This window comes from Dipodomys merriami, unplaced genomic scaffold (assembly GCF_024711535.1).
Source record: "Dipodomys merriami isolate MVZ:Mamm:240054 unplaced genomic scaffold, mDipMer1.0.p SCAF_59, whole genome shotgun sequence".
Taxonomy (NCBI): Eukaryota; Metazoa; Chordata; class Mammalia; order Rodentia; family Heteromyidae; genus Dipodomys; species Dipodomys merriami.
Genome location: NW_027206168.1, coordinates 3637930 through 3654403, shown reverse-complemented (window position 1 = coordinate 3654403; position 16474 = coordinate 3637930). Strand labels below are relative to the sequence as shown.

The 16474-nt window shown below is 46.8% G+C and overlaps 1 protein-coding gene across 5 annotated transcripts; it reads right to left on the bottom strand.

The window, feature by feature from the left end:
- Nucleotides 1-1024: 1024 nt before the first annotated feature.
- LOC138813268 (asialoglycoprotein receptor 2-like) lies at nt 1025-16256 on the bottom strand. 5 transcript variants are annotated; one of them, XM_070001581.1, is made up of 9 exons: nt 16090-16256; nt 15244-15453; nt 11581-11697; nt 10625-10720; nt 9983-10054; nt 8237-8323; nt 8008-8153; nt 1657-1763; nt 1025-1445 (listed from the first exon to the last, which is right to left on the bottom strand). In XM_070001581.1, the coding sequence occupies exons 2-9, from the start codon at nt 15365-15367 to the stop codon at nt 1289-1291; spliced, it is 906 nt and encodes a 301-aa protein (XP_069857682.1). In that variant the 5' UTR covers nt 15368-15453; nt 16090-16256; the 3' UTR covers nt 1025-1288. The 5 variants fall into 5 exon arrangements, with proteins under 5 accessions (XP_069857682.1, XP_069857684.1, XP_069857685.1 ...); XM_070001583.1 differs by having other exon boundaries at nt 16133-16256; XM_070001584.1 differs by having other exon boundaries at nt 15244-15429; nt 16090-16111.
- Nucleotides 16257-16474: the final 218 nt, after the last annotated feature.

Sequence of the window (16474 nt, the reverse complement as noted above, 5' to 3'; positions counted from 1 at the left end):
TCTGGTTTTTCTCTGAGTGTTCGTCTTTTTGTTGTTGTCGGTCTCTTGGGGAGATTAAGCATTGGAGCTCGAACTCTCTTTTTGGTTGGAGAGAGCTGTGGCGTTTCCCTACTGCCCCGTCGCCATCTTGGTCCCCCCCCCCCAACCTTTTATTTCTTTACTAACATCATATATGACTTCACAGTTTTAAATTTTTGCTTGTGGCTGGGAATGTAGCTTAGTGGTAGAATGCTTACCAAGCATGCATGAAGCCCTGGATTTGAGTCTTCAGTACCATATACACAGAAAAAGCTGGAAGTGGCACTATGGCTCAAGTGGTAGAGTGCTAGCCTTGAGCAAAAGAAGCTCAGGGACAGTGCCCAGGCCCTGAGTTCAAGCCTCAGGACTGGCACAAAAAAAATTGCCTAGCAAGTGCAAGACCTTCAGTTCAGACCTCAATACTAACAAGAGATATATAGATGATAGAGAGGGATGAAAGATAGATAAGAGAGAGAAACAGAGAGAGAGAGAGAGAGAGAGAGAGAGAGAGAGAGAGAGATAGTAGAGAAACTGGCTTGTGTAAGGTCTTTAGTTCAATCCCTAATATCTCAAAAATGGCAAAAAAAAAAAAAACACCTTAAAATATAATTGTTTAAAGATCTTTCTAAGGCCACCCACTGCAGAAACTGATGGAGATAACTGTCTTTAGAGTCCAAACGGAGCAGCCAGGCTGGAAATGGTGGGCAGGGATCTGAGCAAACCTTCTGTTCTTCACACACATCTTCCCTGGAGGTTGAGGTTTGTTCCCAAATGCAGGGAAAGGAAAGAGCACCTGGATGGCCTCTAACTTCCCCTCATAACTGTCACTGAGCATTTCTGGTCCTAGCCTCTCTCCTCTCCTCTCTAACCCTCCACAATCCCACTGGTGGTGTTTGCCAAGCTGCAAGGCTATAGGGTTACTCCTTGTCTCCCTCCTCCTCCAGCCCTTCTGTCTGACCTTCTTTGTCCCCTTCATGTCCCAGTCCCAAATAACCAAGCCACACAGTTTCAAGTATTTGTGTCTTCTTTTCCCTACTCCATTGAGAAGGGTGAGCATGAGACTAATTACAACACATTGTGGGTGTGAGGAGGGATCTCAGCCTTCCCAGCACCCACTTCCTATTTTTCTCCTCAACTCCTCTTCCCCATGCCTGGGACTCCATTTGTCTTCTGTTCTTCACAATCCTCCTCCATGGAGAAGCTAGATTGATGCAGAAGTGGGCCGGGGCAGGGGTTGGGGGTACCAATGGGAGACACTGAAGCCGGGCTCCTACACGGTGATATTATGTTTCATCTCACAGGCCCAGTGGTACAGCTCTGCACAGAATTTGTCTTTCCAGAAGCCATTTGCCAAGACTACCGCACAGTCATCTCCTGCGCCCACCTCGTGGCCCTGCCAGTTATTTGGCTGAGCCATACCCCAGTGCCTAAGAAGACAGGACAAAGCTCAGGCTCTCCCTCACCATCTCCCACCAATCCAATCTGCTAATCCCCCAAAAAGGCACGGATCACTCAGTGGGACCATCAAGGTAGAGAGTCGGGGAGGGAACGTTGGGGAAGTTGGCCCCTAAGGGATTTGTATGTTGGGGTGAAAGGTCAACTGGCCAGCTAACCAAGGGATACAGGGAAGCCACTTACTGGTAGTTGTTCTCATAGTTGGTTCCATCCACCCATCTCCACGGGCCCTGTATGTCAGAGAGACCTATCCAGGTGTGAAAGGGTCTCATGTGTTCCACGATGAAACTCTGGAAAAACATGTGGGAAGAAGTTGCTAGATTCCAGAAATGTCTTGTACAATCATGATGTATCTGTGCAGGTGTGCCTCCTTCTGCTTCCTCAGCCTGATCTTCCCCAAGCTAAGACATCCCTCCCTCCCCAGGAAGGGTTTCCTTATTCTTCCTCTATAACAATAGCTGTTGAGTGCTTTTTGCCAGTCCTGGGGCTTGAACTCAGGGCATGGGCTCTGTCCCTGAGCGTCTCTGTACTTAAGACTAGCGTTCTACCACTTGAGCTATAGCACCACCTCCAGCTTTTTCTGTTTAGGTGGTGCTGAGGAATCGAACCTAGGGTTTCATACATGCTAGGCAAGCACTCTACCACTAAGCCACATTCCCAGCCCTGTTGAGTGTTTTGTTTTATTTACTTTAATGTAAACAAAGTAAGTTTATTTAAAAGCAAAAGTTGAAAGAAAGACCCATTTGTAAAAGTGGACTCTTTGAAGAGAAGGGAAATCTCAAGTTGGATATCCCCATGGCTATTTAATGGACATTTTCTAGGACAAACTTTGCATAAAGTGCTTTACAAAAATGACCTTATTTAGGAGGCAGGCACCAGCTCATGCCTGTAGTCCTAGCTACTCAGGAGGCTGAGATCTAAGGGTCATGGTTTGAAGTCAGCCCAGGCAGGAAAGTCCATGAGACTCTTATCTCTAATTAACCCCCAGAACAGCAGAAGTAGAGCTGTTGCTCTAGCAGTAGAGTATTAGCCTTGAGAAAAAAAAAATCTCAGGGGTAACCACCAGGCCCTGACTGAGTTCAAGCCCCAAAACCAGCACAAAAAATTACCTCATTTAATCCTCAAAAGTCCTCTAACTTGACTGTCATAGTGATTCTCACTTTGTAAGGTAATAGAATGCAGAGAGCCAATCCAGCATCTAATTCCTACCTACCACACTGTTTCTAGGCCTAGCTGACATTTCACCCATTTTGACTGCTACTCTGACTCTGATCCTCTTCTTGTCTTCTATCTACAGCTTCCAACACTTGGATTCTCAGCTCCTGCTGCTCCCACATATCCCAGAACCCATAAATAATCTTGAGTTCACTCCCCTTCCAGATCCATCTGCCCCTGGTTGACCTTGCTCTGTGTGGCTGTCATTTTCTGAGGTTTGCCAGTCCTCAAGCTTCTGAGCTCGGACTCACAGGGTAGAACCCAATATGACCTGGCAACAGGGTCTAGCAGCTCTATGATGAATGGATGAGTTTGAGGGTGCTAGCCCACTGGCAAGGGCATGGGTGAAAATGTCTCTGAGCTTAATAAACAGGTTCCCAGAATCTAGAGCCCCTTTGAACAGAGATGGCTATCCCAAAAGACTTAAATCACCATGCTTGGCAATGCTGCAAAGGAATTATGTGATCAGCCTAGTTTTTTGGACATCTACCCTAACAATCCTCTCAACAGTGTGTGAAAAAAGGTTAAATTGGAAGACAAATCACCTAATTCCATTTTCATTCCTTAGAGACACAACCAAGGTTGTAATTGATCACCTCGTTCAAGGGCTGGATCAGTTCTAGTACATTGCACAGTATCCTGTTGATGAAAAGGCAACCCCAGGGTTTGGTGAAGTTGCTCCTCACATTCAGAGGGTTGACAGAATTGGGAAGAAGAGACCTAGACACAAAGTAGTCTATTCACTGCCTTCTCAGTGGCCTCTTCTTATCAACAAAGAAATAGAATCACTGAAGTAAATATATAGATTATCAATACCCAAGTCTCTGGATCAAAGACTGAGTAAAGAAATCTCAGATGAGCAAAGAAAAATCATTCAGAATCATTCTTTCTCACTTCCTGGATGAGTAACAGGAAAAGAAGAATTACACCCATTTTCATAAGAGTAACAAAAAGAAAATCATCATAAAAGTCATTCCACACTCTACCACTTGAGCTACATCCAGCAGATTTTCTCATCTTTCAAATGAAGAGTTATATAAACTTCTGGTTTCTGAAGCCAAAAAATTTCAGTTATCATTTCAAGTTATAAAAGTAATCACTAGTAAAACTAAGAGTGAACTGCCACTATTCCAAAATACAATAGAGGAGAAAACAAAGTAAATGTGAGAAAGCAAAAGAAGTATAAAACCCTTAAAAATAAACAGGACTGCTGGGTGCCAGTGGTTCATGCTTGTAATCCTAGCTACTTAGGAGGCTGAGATCTGAGGATCATGTTTTAAAGATATCCCATGTAGAAAAGTCTGAGACTCTTATTTCCAATTAACCACCAGAAAACCAAAAGTGATGCTGTGGCTCAAAGTGGTCAAGCACTAGACTTGACTAAAAAAGCTCAGAAACAGCACCGGGCCCAGAGTTCAAGTTCCATGACCAACAAAAAATAAAATAAAATAAAAATAAACAGGACTAATATTAAACATGTCTACTAAAGATAAATGTTAAATGAATACATTCACCTTTTAACAGAAAAATCATTCCACTTACTCAGAAGCCTGAAGTGGGAGGATCACTTGATACCAGGAGTTTGAGACTAGCTTGAAATCTATAGGAAGAGGTGAGGGAGGGAGGGGATAGAACTAGTTTGCTTAGCAAACATGAGGACTTGAATCAATTTCTTTTCTTTTTTCTTTTTTTTTTTTTTGGGGTCCGGTCCTGGGGCCTGAACTCTGGGCCTGGGCCCTGTCCCTCAACTCTTCAGCTCAAGGCTAGCACCCTACCACTTGAGCCACAGCGCCACTTCTAGCTTTTTTCTTTTTGCTTATGTGGTGCTGAGGAATCGAACCCAGGGCCTCATGCATGCAAGGCAAGCACTCTACCACTGAGCCACCTTCCCAGCCCTTGAATCAATTTTCTTAAAATGGTCATAACTATCAAAAGAAATCTAAAAGCTGGGCAGAAAGACATTCACACCTGTAAGCCAAGCTACTCAGGAGACTGAGATCTGAAAATTGTGGTTCAGAGTCAGCCCATGCAGACAAATCTGTGAGATACCTATTTCCAATGGTCAAAAAAAGGAGCTGTGCGTTGGTGGCTCACACCTGTAATCCTAGCTACTCAGGAGGCTGAGATCTGAGGATCATGATTCAAAGCCAGCCCGGGGAAGGAAAGTCCATGAGACTCTTATCTCCAATAAACCACTAGAAAACCGGAAGTGGCGGTGTGGCTCAAGCAGTAGAGTGCTCAACTTGAGCTAAAGAGCTGAGGGATAGCACCCAAGCCCAGAGTTCAAGCCCCATGACAGCCAAAAAAAAATGGCTGGGAAGGTGGCTCAGTGGTAGAGTGCTTGCCTTGCATTCATGTGGCCCTGGGTTCAAGTCCTCAGCACCACATAAGCAGAAAAAGCCAGAAGTGGATCTATGGTTCAAGTGGTAGAGTGTTAGCCTTGAGCTGAAGAGCTGAGGGACAGCACCCAGGCCCAGGAGTCAGGAGTCAGGCCCCCTCACCAACCAAAAAAAAAAAACAAACAAAAAACAACAACAACAACAAAAAACAATGGTCAAATAAAAGCTACAGTGAAGATGTGGCTCAAGTGGTAGAGCATCAGCCTTGAGAGTAAAAAGCTAAGCCAGAGTTTGAGGACCTGAGTTCAAACCTTTACACTGGTATAAAAACAAAACTAATCAGGGCACTGGTAGCTCACGCCTGTAATCCTAGTTACTCAGGAGGCTGAGATCTGAGGATCTCAGTTCAAAGCCAGCCCAGACAGCAAAGTCCACGAGACTCTGATCTCCAATAAACTACTCAGAAAACCAGAAGTGGTGCTGTACCTCAAGTGGTAGAGCGCTCCCCTTGAGCTGAAGAGCGCAGGGACAATGCCTAAGCTGAGTTCAAGCCCCATGACTGACAAAAAACAAAAACAAAAAAACACTACTCTCATTCAGAATGACAATCCTTAAGAAAACAAACAATAACAAATGCTGGTGAGCATACGAGAAAAAAGGAAGCCTCTATGCACTGCTGGTAGGGAGGTACACTAGTGCAACCACCATGGAAATCAGTATGTCAGTTTGTCAGTTCTTCAAAAAACTGAAAATACACCTACCTATGATCCTGTCAGATATATATCCTGTTAGATATTTACCACTATTGGGCATATATCTAAAGGAGAAACATACCTGAATATCCATGTTTATAATAGTGCTGCTCACAATAACCAAATGGCAGAATCAGCCAAGGTGCCCAATCACAGACGAGTGGATAAAGAAGATATAGTACATATGTAGTACATATATTACTATATATTTATCAGTACACATGTATACCACAGAATATCACATAGCCCTAGTGAAAAATGAAATTAAGTCACTTCTAGAAAAATGAGTGGAATTGGAGAACAACATGTCAAGCAAGATAAACCCCCAAAATGTAAATTTCATGTGTTTTCATTTTTTGGGGGGGATCCGGTCATAGGGCCTGAACTCTGGGCCTGGGTGCTGTCCCTCAGCTCTTCAGCTCAAGGCTAGCGCTCTACCACTTGAGCCACAGCGCCACTTCCGGCTTTTTTCTTTTTGCTTATGTGGTGCTAAGGAATCGAACCCAGGGCCTCATGCATGCAAGGCAAGCACTCTACCACTGAGCCACCTTCCCAGCCCTCATGTGTTTTCATTTTTATGTGGACGCTAGACCTAAAAGGCATACTCATGGTTCATGGACATATACATATATCTGAATGTATATATGTATGTATGCATATATGTGTATATATTATAATTTTATATATATATATATATCCAGAATATGGCTCTAACTATGGAACTATTTAGAAGAATGAGGGGAAGGAGAAAGGAAAAAAGATTGAAGGTGAAGATAGCATTAGGAATCTCAAAGCTGTTGACTAGTAGGAGATTGGAGGCAGGGGGGAAAGAAGGCAACAAAGAAGGTAATCTGAGCAAAATATAATATTTACATGTCTGTAATAAAAAACAAAAATAGGGCTGGGAAGTGGTAGAGTGCTTGCCTTGCATGCTTGAGACCCTGGGTTCGATTCCTCAGCACCACATAAGCAAAAAGAAAAAAAAGCCGGAAGTGGCGCTGTGGCTCAAGTGGTAGAGCACTAGTCTTGAGCTGAAGAGCTGAGGGACAGCGCCCAGGCCAAGAATTCAGGCCCCATGACCGGACCCAAAAAAGAGAAAGAAAGAAAGAAAGAAAGAAAGAAAGAAAGAAAGAAAGAAAGAAAGAAAGAAAGAAAGAAAGAAAGAAAGAAAGGAAGGAAGGAAGGAAGGAAGGAAGGAAGGAAGGAAGGAAGGAAGGAAGGAAGGAAGGAAAAGAAAAGAAAAAAGAGAAAAGAAAAGTAAAAGAAAAGGATTCTTGGAATATCTTGCAGTTGCCAAAGCTTAATAATAACAATTTAAAATGCATAAAAGAGCTGGGAATGTGACTTAGTGATAAAGTGTTTGCCTAACATGCATGGAGCCCGGGGTTTGATTCCTCATTACCACATAAACAGAAAAAGCTGGAAGTAGGGTTGTAGCTCAAGTGGTAGAGTGCTAGCCTTGAACAAAAGAAGCTCAGGGACAGTACCCAGGCACTGAGTTCAAGACCCAGGACTGGCAAAAACAATAAAATAAAATGCACAAAAATCAGCCAGGAGCTGGTGGCCCATGCCTGGAATCCTAGCTACTGAGGAGTCTGAGATCTGAGGATCTCATTTTGAAGTCAGCTTGGGCAAGAAAGTCCATGAGACCACCAGAAAACAGGAAGGGGTGCTGTGCCTCAAAGTGGTAGAGCGCTAGTCATGAGCAAAAGAGCTCAGGGACAGTGCCCAGGCCCTGAGTTCAAGCCCCACAACCACCACCAACAACAAAAATGGCACAAAAATGCCTTATGTGTTCTAATGGGTTGGTTCTTCCTCTGTGAACCATGTTCAAGGTCACTGTCTGGTGGCAGCAATGGAAATGAGAGGCAAAGGGCACCTTGCAGGGCTCCAGACACGCACGGCAGGAGAGCAGTCAATGGAATCCCACTACTCTGTTCCCTTGACACAGACAACAACCACATCTGAAGGCCAACATTGGGATTCACAGACTCTCCATGTCCTGCCCTCAAGGTTTATCTCCCAACTGGCTCCTTGTCACTTTCTGCCAGCTCCTGGCTACCATCTCCCACTTCTTAGAATCAATGGCTGCTCCACTGCCCAAACTCTGCCACACTTCCTCTTCTGGATTCTGTTTTAGGTTAAGAAGCAGGGAAAACAAGCCTGCTTGGGCCTACTCATTCAAAGCATTCCGGTTTTCCTCTGACCTCCAGACAGCAGGGCCTCACCTGTTCATCCCAAGAGTTGATAACCACCAGGTGGGCATTCTCCAGCTGGCAGTATGCGTAGGCCTCGTGCCAATTCATCCCAGCACGCGAGAACCAGTAGCAGCTGCCTCCATATTTCACCCAATTAACAGGACAACATTTCGTGCCTGAGGGGACACAGGCCAGAGGGTGATGAGGCCCGGTTGTGGCCGGGACAGAGACACGGGGACCAGTGCCACTGAGTCCCTACCGTTGCTTTGGAGAAACACCATGTTACACTCCAGGGAGCTCATATCCGTGGGGAAGTGCTTCAGGTGCAGGAACAAGGCAGCGTGGTCTAGGGGACAGAGGGACAGTGGGAGGAATGTGTGGGTCCCCTCCCGCCAGGACCAGGTGCAGGACCCCAGCTGGAGGCTTCAGAACCTCACACCATACACACACCACAAAACACGTACCATACAGACACAACACACACCCACACTCCACATCACCTAATACAGTATACCTACACCACAGCCCACGCCACATATACCCCAACACACATACTACACATATACCACACCACACATACCACAACATACATACCAAACACATACCACACCACACACACACCAAACACATACCACACCACACACACACCAAACACATACCACAACACACATACCACACACACATACCATACCACACACACCACACACACCAAACACATACCACAATACACATACCACAACACACATACCAAACACATACCACAACACACACACCAAACACATACCACAATACACATACCACAACACACATACCACACCACACACGCCAAACACACACCAAAACATATATACCACACACCACACACACTGTATATATGCCACCCCACAGCACATATAACACAACACAGCATACATAACATACCACACACACCAAATACGCACCACAACACACGTAATGCACACATAACACACCCCACTCACCAAACACTCAGCATAACACATGTACCACATCACACACACACACACACACACACACACACACATACACACACACTGTGGGTGTAGCTTAACATGTTCTTTTCCTAGACAGCACTAGGCCCATTTAGTACAGATAGCAAATAACAGGCCTCCTCCCCTCTTTTTTTTTTTTTTTTTTTTTTTTTTTTGGTTGATCGTGGGGCTTGAACTCTGGGCCTGGGCGCTGTCCCTCAGCTCTTCAGCTCAAGGCAAGCGCTCTACCACTTGAGCTACAGCGCCACTTCCGGTTTTCTGGTGGTTTATTGGAGATAGGAGTCTCACGGTCTCTCCTGCCCGGGCTGGCTTTGAACCACGATCCTCAGATCTCAGCCTCCTGAGTAGCTAGGATTACAGGCGTGAGCCACCAGCGCCCGGCCCTCCTCCCCTCTTTACCTTGAGATGACACTCCATTGGGGTAGTTACAACCCCCTTAAAGTAACCTTCAGTCTGGGCAGCTGCAGCCCCTTATCTGCCACTTGGGCAGCAGCCATAAATCCTATCCCGCCATGATGAAGACCCTGGTCCACAGGCCCACACCGGGTCTCCACCTCCAAGCCCCTCCTAGCCCCTGAAGCTTACATAGGTCGCCTCAGACAAAGCCAGCACTTCTCTCTTGTGAGAAGGAATCTTGCTGCTCCTCTTGCTGCCACTAAACCTTTTCTTTGTTCTTTGTGCCTAAATGTCTGCGTGGTTTTCTGGCAAAGTCTAACACATACTGCACGCATGCCACACGCACACCACATCACATACCATAAACACACTAAACTGCTTCAGATGGAGCACATGAGTCACATATAACACTCCACACAACACACATACCACACTCATACAACTCCACCAACACCAGAGCACATACTGCACACAGATACCACCCCATACTCACACCACATACACAACACCCACACACGCACACCTCGCATATCACAGACACAATACACACATCCACCTCACACACAGACCACACGCATGCTTCGGGAGGAAAATGTGACCTGCTTTTATGTCCTGATGTTGTTTCTCCAGCTGGGCCTCCAGAGATGTCAATTTGTCGCTCATGCTGCCTTCTGAAAAAAAAAAGGAAGACAAATTCCTCCTTCAGCCTCCTGCACCCACCTCCAGCCTCACACACTAGGGGGCGCCATTTGGAGCCCACAGCCTCCCGTGGAACATGGCCTAGTCAACATCTGAACCCTCAGCCCCATCAGGCTGCTCTGCACCTGCAGGGGCTTAGGCCACTGTGCTGTTGAAATTCCTTCCTTGGGTCCCTGTGTTCACACAACCCAGTCCTATGCAGTCCACACAACTTGCTGCAACTTGCTCCCACTCTCTGACCTCTGACCCCCTCACAACTCCCTCCCCCACCCCAGTTCCTAGAATTGTCCTCAGTCCCCCAATACACAGTGCTCTTCTTCACCTCCTGTGGGTCACAGCCTCTTCTCTCTGGCTGGCACTCACCCTGCCTGCCTCAGTTGGTCCCCAGGGCCCCTCAAGTCAGGGCCAGTACCTGTAGAAGTCTTGCTAGCTCCTCAGGGCTAGATCATCTGCCCTGGGCTTCATCCCCACAGCCCCTGAGCAGATTCAGCACTGAGCCCAGCGGATAAATCTGTGTGGATAAACAAGGGCCAGCCACTCACTATGGGAGCCCAGGGCCAGGACCTCCACCAGGGTGCTGGAGGAGAAGTTGTTGAAAGTTTCCTTCAGGGTACGCAGCTCTTCCTGCAGCCGTGTGCCTTGTCAGGAGACAGTGAGACAGGAAGGGGTGTGGGGCTGTGCCCCCATTACCATCCATGCGACTATCCCCCTCACTGCCCATCACTGCCCCATCATCCATCCCATTCTTTTTGGGGGGGAGGGGTAGGAGGAGAGGTTGTGCTAGTCCTGGGACTTGAACTCTGGGTCTTGGTGCTGTCCCTGAGCTTTTATTTATTTATTTTTTAGGTACAAAACCAGAACCCAAACTCAGTACCTGACACTTTTGCTCATTGGCTGGCATTCTACCAACTAAGCCATGCCTCCAATCCCAGTCCCTGAGCTTTTCTACTCAAGGCTAGCGCTCTACCACTTGAACCACACCTCTACTTCTGGTTTGTTAGATGCTTAATTGGAGATAAGCATCTCATGGATTTTCCTGCCTGGGCTGGCTTTGAACTATGATCCTCAGATCTCAGCCTTTTTTTTTTCCTTTTTTATTTTATTTATTTATTTTGGTCAGTCATGGGGCCTGAACTCCAGGCCTGGGCATTGTCCCTCAGCTCTTCAGCTGTAGACTAGTGCTCTACCACTTAAGCCTCAGCCCCACTTCTGGCTTTTTCTGCTATGTGGTGCTGAGGAATCGAACCAAGGGCCTCATGCATGCAAGGCAAGCACTCTACCACTGAGCCACCTTCCCAGCCCCAATCTCAGCCTTTTGAATAGCTAGGATTATAGGCATGAGCCACTATCACCTGGCTATTGATCCCATTCTTGACTTCTTATTGCGCTCAGCACCTTTAGCATGCTGCCTCTACCTCCTCCCCTCTCATTGCTCTCCTCACTACCTCATCATTATCCATAACCCACCCCCATCTTTGTCTCATCCCTGTAACCTCACTTTGAGACCCGATCACACAGACGGCCACCAGCAGCAGGACATTGAGGCTCAGGGCGAGCAGACTGAGATGGAAGCTGGAGCAAAGGCGTTTTGGAAAGGTCTGGGAAGGAGGCTGCCCTGTAAGAGAAAAAGAGTGTCAGAAGCCACACATTCAAGGGACAGGAACAGGGCAAGGAAAGAAACAAGTATGGCATTCTGGAAGAGCTAATGGATTTGACCCCATTAATGGGGTGTTAAACATGGAACATTTATACATCTGCACCTACAGGAACATGGGCAAGCATGCACACCACACACACACATACACACACACAGGTACATATAACATGCACACACATAGTACACAATAGTCACAACAGCTCTGTGAAAAGCCAAGCTCTTACACCTGAGATGAGGGACACACCTGCCCTTTGCTACACATGCTTCATAAGAAAAGAGGGCTAGTGGATGCTAGTGGCTCATGCCTGTAATCCTAGATACCCAGGAAGTTGAGATCTGAGAATCATAGTTCAAGAACCCAGCCTGACAATTTCAAGAGACCCTTATCTCCAAATAATCGGCCAAAAGCCAAAAGTGGGGATGTGGCTCAAGTGGTAGAGCACTGTCCTTGAGTGAAAAAAACTAAGCAAGAGCTTGAGGCCCTAGGTTCAAGTCCCAGTATCGGTAGGAGGAAGGGAGCAAATTTTCAAGACACTGGACATCAGCAAAGGAAAGGCATTGATTCCTGAAAAAGAGGAAACAAATAAGATGAACCAAAATACTCCATCTTTTTTTTTTCTTTTGGTCGGCTGTGGGGCTTGAACTCTGGGCCTGGGTGCTGTCCCTCAGTTCTTCTGCTCAAGGCAAGCATTCTACCATTTGAGCCACAGCACCACTGCTGGTTTTCTGGTGGTTAATTGGAGATAGGAGTCTCCGACTTTTCAGCCCAGGCTGGCTTTGAATTGTGATCCTCATATCTCAGCCTCCTGAGTAGCTAGGATTACAAGTATGAGCCACCAGCACCTGGCAAAATGCCCCATTTTATACTTAGAGAAAGTTTTTGGGCCACAGGACATGGAAGGGAAATCAAGACAGAGGCCAGCAGCTTCCCTAGTCCAGGAGATAGAATTTAGAGTTCGAGCTCAAGATGGTCAGGACTCACTGGATCAGACAGATTGCAAGTTACTATATCCTAGAAGAAAGCTCAAGAGTATATAGAGGAATACAAAAGTATCCAGTACCTGGTGTGGTAAAGTTCACAAAATCTTGCCTCCAGTCAAAGATATACAAGATACATAAGATGTACAGGAAAACACAGCTCATATTGAGGAGGTTAACAAATCAATCAAACAGGCTGAGGATGTAGAGTGCTTGCCTCGCCCGTGACCTGGATCCCATCTTCAGCACCAAAAGTAAATGAAAAAATCTATTAAAATGGATGCAGAATGGACATGGATGTTAGAATTAAGCCAGACACGGTGGCTCACAGCTATAATCTTAGCTACTCAGGAGACTGAGATCTGAGGATGACTGAAGCCAGCCTGGATAGGAAAGCCCATGAGACTCTTATCTCAAATTAACCACTAGAAAAATGGAAGTGATGCTATGGCTCAAAATGGTAGAGCATTAGCCTGGAGCAAAACCAGCTCAGGGATGGCACCGAGGTCCTCAGTTCAAGCCGTACAACTGACAAAAAAAGAAAAAAAGAATTGTAAACAATGTCCTTGAAACAGATGTTGTAGTTATAGCCCATATATTCATACATATAAATGCATATGTGGAAAAAAAGAAAAACAACATTAAGCAGACAGCTGTGAAAGGTATTTAAAAGTTCAAAGTTGAGCTTTAGAGATGAAAACAACCACGTCTAGCATTAAATGCCTGTTCAAGCACACACACACACACACACACACACACACACACACTAGTTAATTAATTAGGGCTGGGAATGTGGCTTAGTGGTAGAGTACTTGCCTAGCATGCATGAGCCCTGGTTCAATTCCTCAGTACCACAAAAACAGAAAAAAGTTTGCAAGTGGCACTGTGGTTCAAGTGGTAGAATGCTAGCCTTGAGCACAGAGATGTTCATACAGAGCCCAGGCCCTGAGTTTAAGTCCCAGGATTGGCAAAAAATAATAATAATAATAATTAATTATATTAAATTAAATCCAGCCAGGTACTGGTGGCTTGTACATATAATCCTAGCTTCTCAAGAGGCTGAAATCCGAGGATTGCAGGGTAAGAAAGGCCATGAGACTTTTTTCTCCACTTAACCACCAACAAGCTGGACATGAAAGTGTAGCTCAAGTGGTAGAGCGCTAGCCTGAAGCAAAAAATGCTTAGGGACCGTGACTAGGCCCTGAGACTAGCACAAAAAAGAAAAGTCTTGAAAACTCTGTACACATAAAGTGGCAGGAAAAGGTAGAAAGCCATCAACAGTAAAACGCTTTCCTGTGACCACGCTCCTTCCTAGACAGCCGCAGCTGCTTGAAGGAAGTATGTGACAGGTGTGCAGTATCTGGACTTCCCCCTCTGTGCTCTCCTTCAGGCCACTTAAGCATCAATTTAAAGAATCGTGGACTCTCTCTAAGCTTTTTGTCCAAATGCTGAATCCTTTCACCCTCAGAAGATTTAGCAACACCCAAAGCCATTGAGTGTTCCACTAGTTCTTGGTCTCACAAACAGCTTCAAAGCAAAGTGAGGTAGGTGGGCCTTAGTCCCTGTAGAGACTGTTGGGGGGGGGGGCCTGCCACCCCACTTCCAGGAAGGAGATGTGATAGGTGGAGTAGGTTTCTCTTTTTTTTTCTTTTTTTTGGGGGGTCCAGTCGTGGGGCCTGAACTCTGGGCCTGGGCGCTGTCCCTCAGCTCTTCAGCTCAAGGCTAGCGCTCTACCACTTGAGCCACAGCGCCACTTCCGGCCTTTTTCTTTTTGCTTATGTGGTGCTGAGGAATCGAACCCAGGGCCTCAGGCATGCAAGGCAAGCGCTCTACCACTGAGCCACCTTCCCAGGCAGGAGTAGGTTTCTCTTGGCCCTTCCTTTCCTGCCTGGCACAATCCTTCCCTCAGTCCCCCAGCCTCAGGATCACACATCCCCTCTGTCCTCTCCCCTGAGCTTGTGCCCTGGTCCCTTCTGCTTCCACAGAGCCTGGCTCCATCCCAGCTCCCACCCTGATGTTCCTCCACCTGTTTCCTACCTTTCTACCTAGAACCACAGCAATGTCTCTGAAATCTTTCCACCAATCACTTGGAGAATTATGTTCAACATTTTCCCAGGACAGGCCCAGGAGGATGTAGGGGGAGCAGGCCCTTCCAGCTCATTTCTCCACTCTTCCCAGCTCATCTCCCACCTTCACTCTTACGTATACTCATAGTTCTGGCTGGCTGTGGACATGCCTGCATATGTACACACACACACACACACACACACACACACACACACACACACACACACACACACACACACACACACACACACACACACACATACACACACACAGCACACATGTGCCTCAGGGTAGGAGAAAGAGGGAGAAAGTCTCCTCTGGTTCCAATATGCCCTCATCTCTGGGGCCCTCTACAATAAGGGGAGGAACGCAGTCCCTGCCCCCTGAACGCATAGACAGAGAGCACTTGGCAATTGAGACAAGGGTTCAGGGGTTGAAGCCCCTGAAACTGGTACTTGCCTTTCCAAAATGGACTTTCTCTCCTGGGGTTCTGCCCATGAGTGCCTGGCTCCTCACCACCACTGAACTGATGGTTAGTTTCCTCCGAGTCAAGCTGCTGGATGTCTTGAAAGTCCTTGTCCATGATGGGCCCCAGGCTGGTGTTGGAGCTGGGAGTGAAGCTTGTACTTCAGGCTGAAGCTGGAGCTGTGTTTATGGATAGGCTTTGAACTGACAAGCAAATTCATGTGGACAGATTAAAGTAAGGAATGACACCAGGTGCTGATGGCTCACGCCTGTAATCCTAGCTACTCATGGAGGCTGAGATCTGAGGACTGAGGTTTGAAGCCAGTCCAGACCCAGCAGCAACAACAATGATGATGATGATAATAATAATAATAAAATAAGGCCTAAGAGTAGAGCAAGGTGACAGCTGAGGTTGGATATGAAGTTGAAGATAAGTTTGGAGGAAAGCTTTGAACTATCTTAGTTTCCTGTCCCATCTCATGTCTCCTTGACAAGGCCAGGAGCTTTCCCAGAACAGCCCACACCTTCCCATCCAACCCCTCTTGTCCCTGAACCACAGACATCTACAATACCACCTGCCCTCACCCCCCGACCTTCATTACCTGTTAAAAGTATAAAGAGCTGACTTGCTCCCACCAACAGTCCAGACCCCAGAAAGAAGAGATGTGAATGCCGGGAAGATTGGGGAAGGAGGTGTGAGGGGAGAGGGGAAGAGGAGGCTGGTCCAAGCAATCACTCTGAGCCCCTGTATCTGAGTGTCCAAGTGAATCTAACATGGCATCTCCTGGCTGAGGGGACTTTGGACAGTTAAATAGAAATATAAACAGAGCTGGAACTCACGCCATGAGTAGTGGGGGTAGGCGACACAACCATTGCTATTTACCCTCAGAGAAGGGAGTCTTCTGGGTCTACCACCTCCATCCCCAATCTTCAGTCAATCTATACCCCTCATTTCATGACTGAGGCATGGGAGCTAGGCCTGGAAGTGTTGAGATACGGCGAGCTGTTTCCCCTCTGTCCCTCCCCCTTCCATTTCCTGTCCCTGAGTTTTCCAGCAGTGTTGGTTTCTCCAAAGTTCCCTGACCAGGATCAGAGAGACCGACCAGTTCCCGGCTCTTTCCCAATTTGGGCCTGTGAACCTTGCATGCCAGCCCTGTGGACTCAGCTCCAGGTACCCCAACCCCTGCCCAACTCAATCACCTTTCTGGGGAGCAAAAGTTCCTCC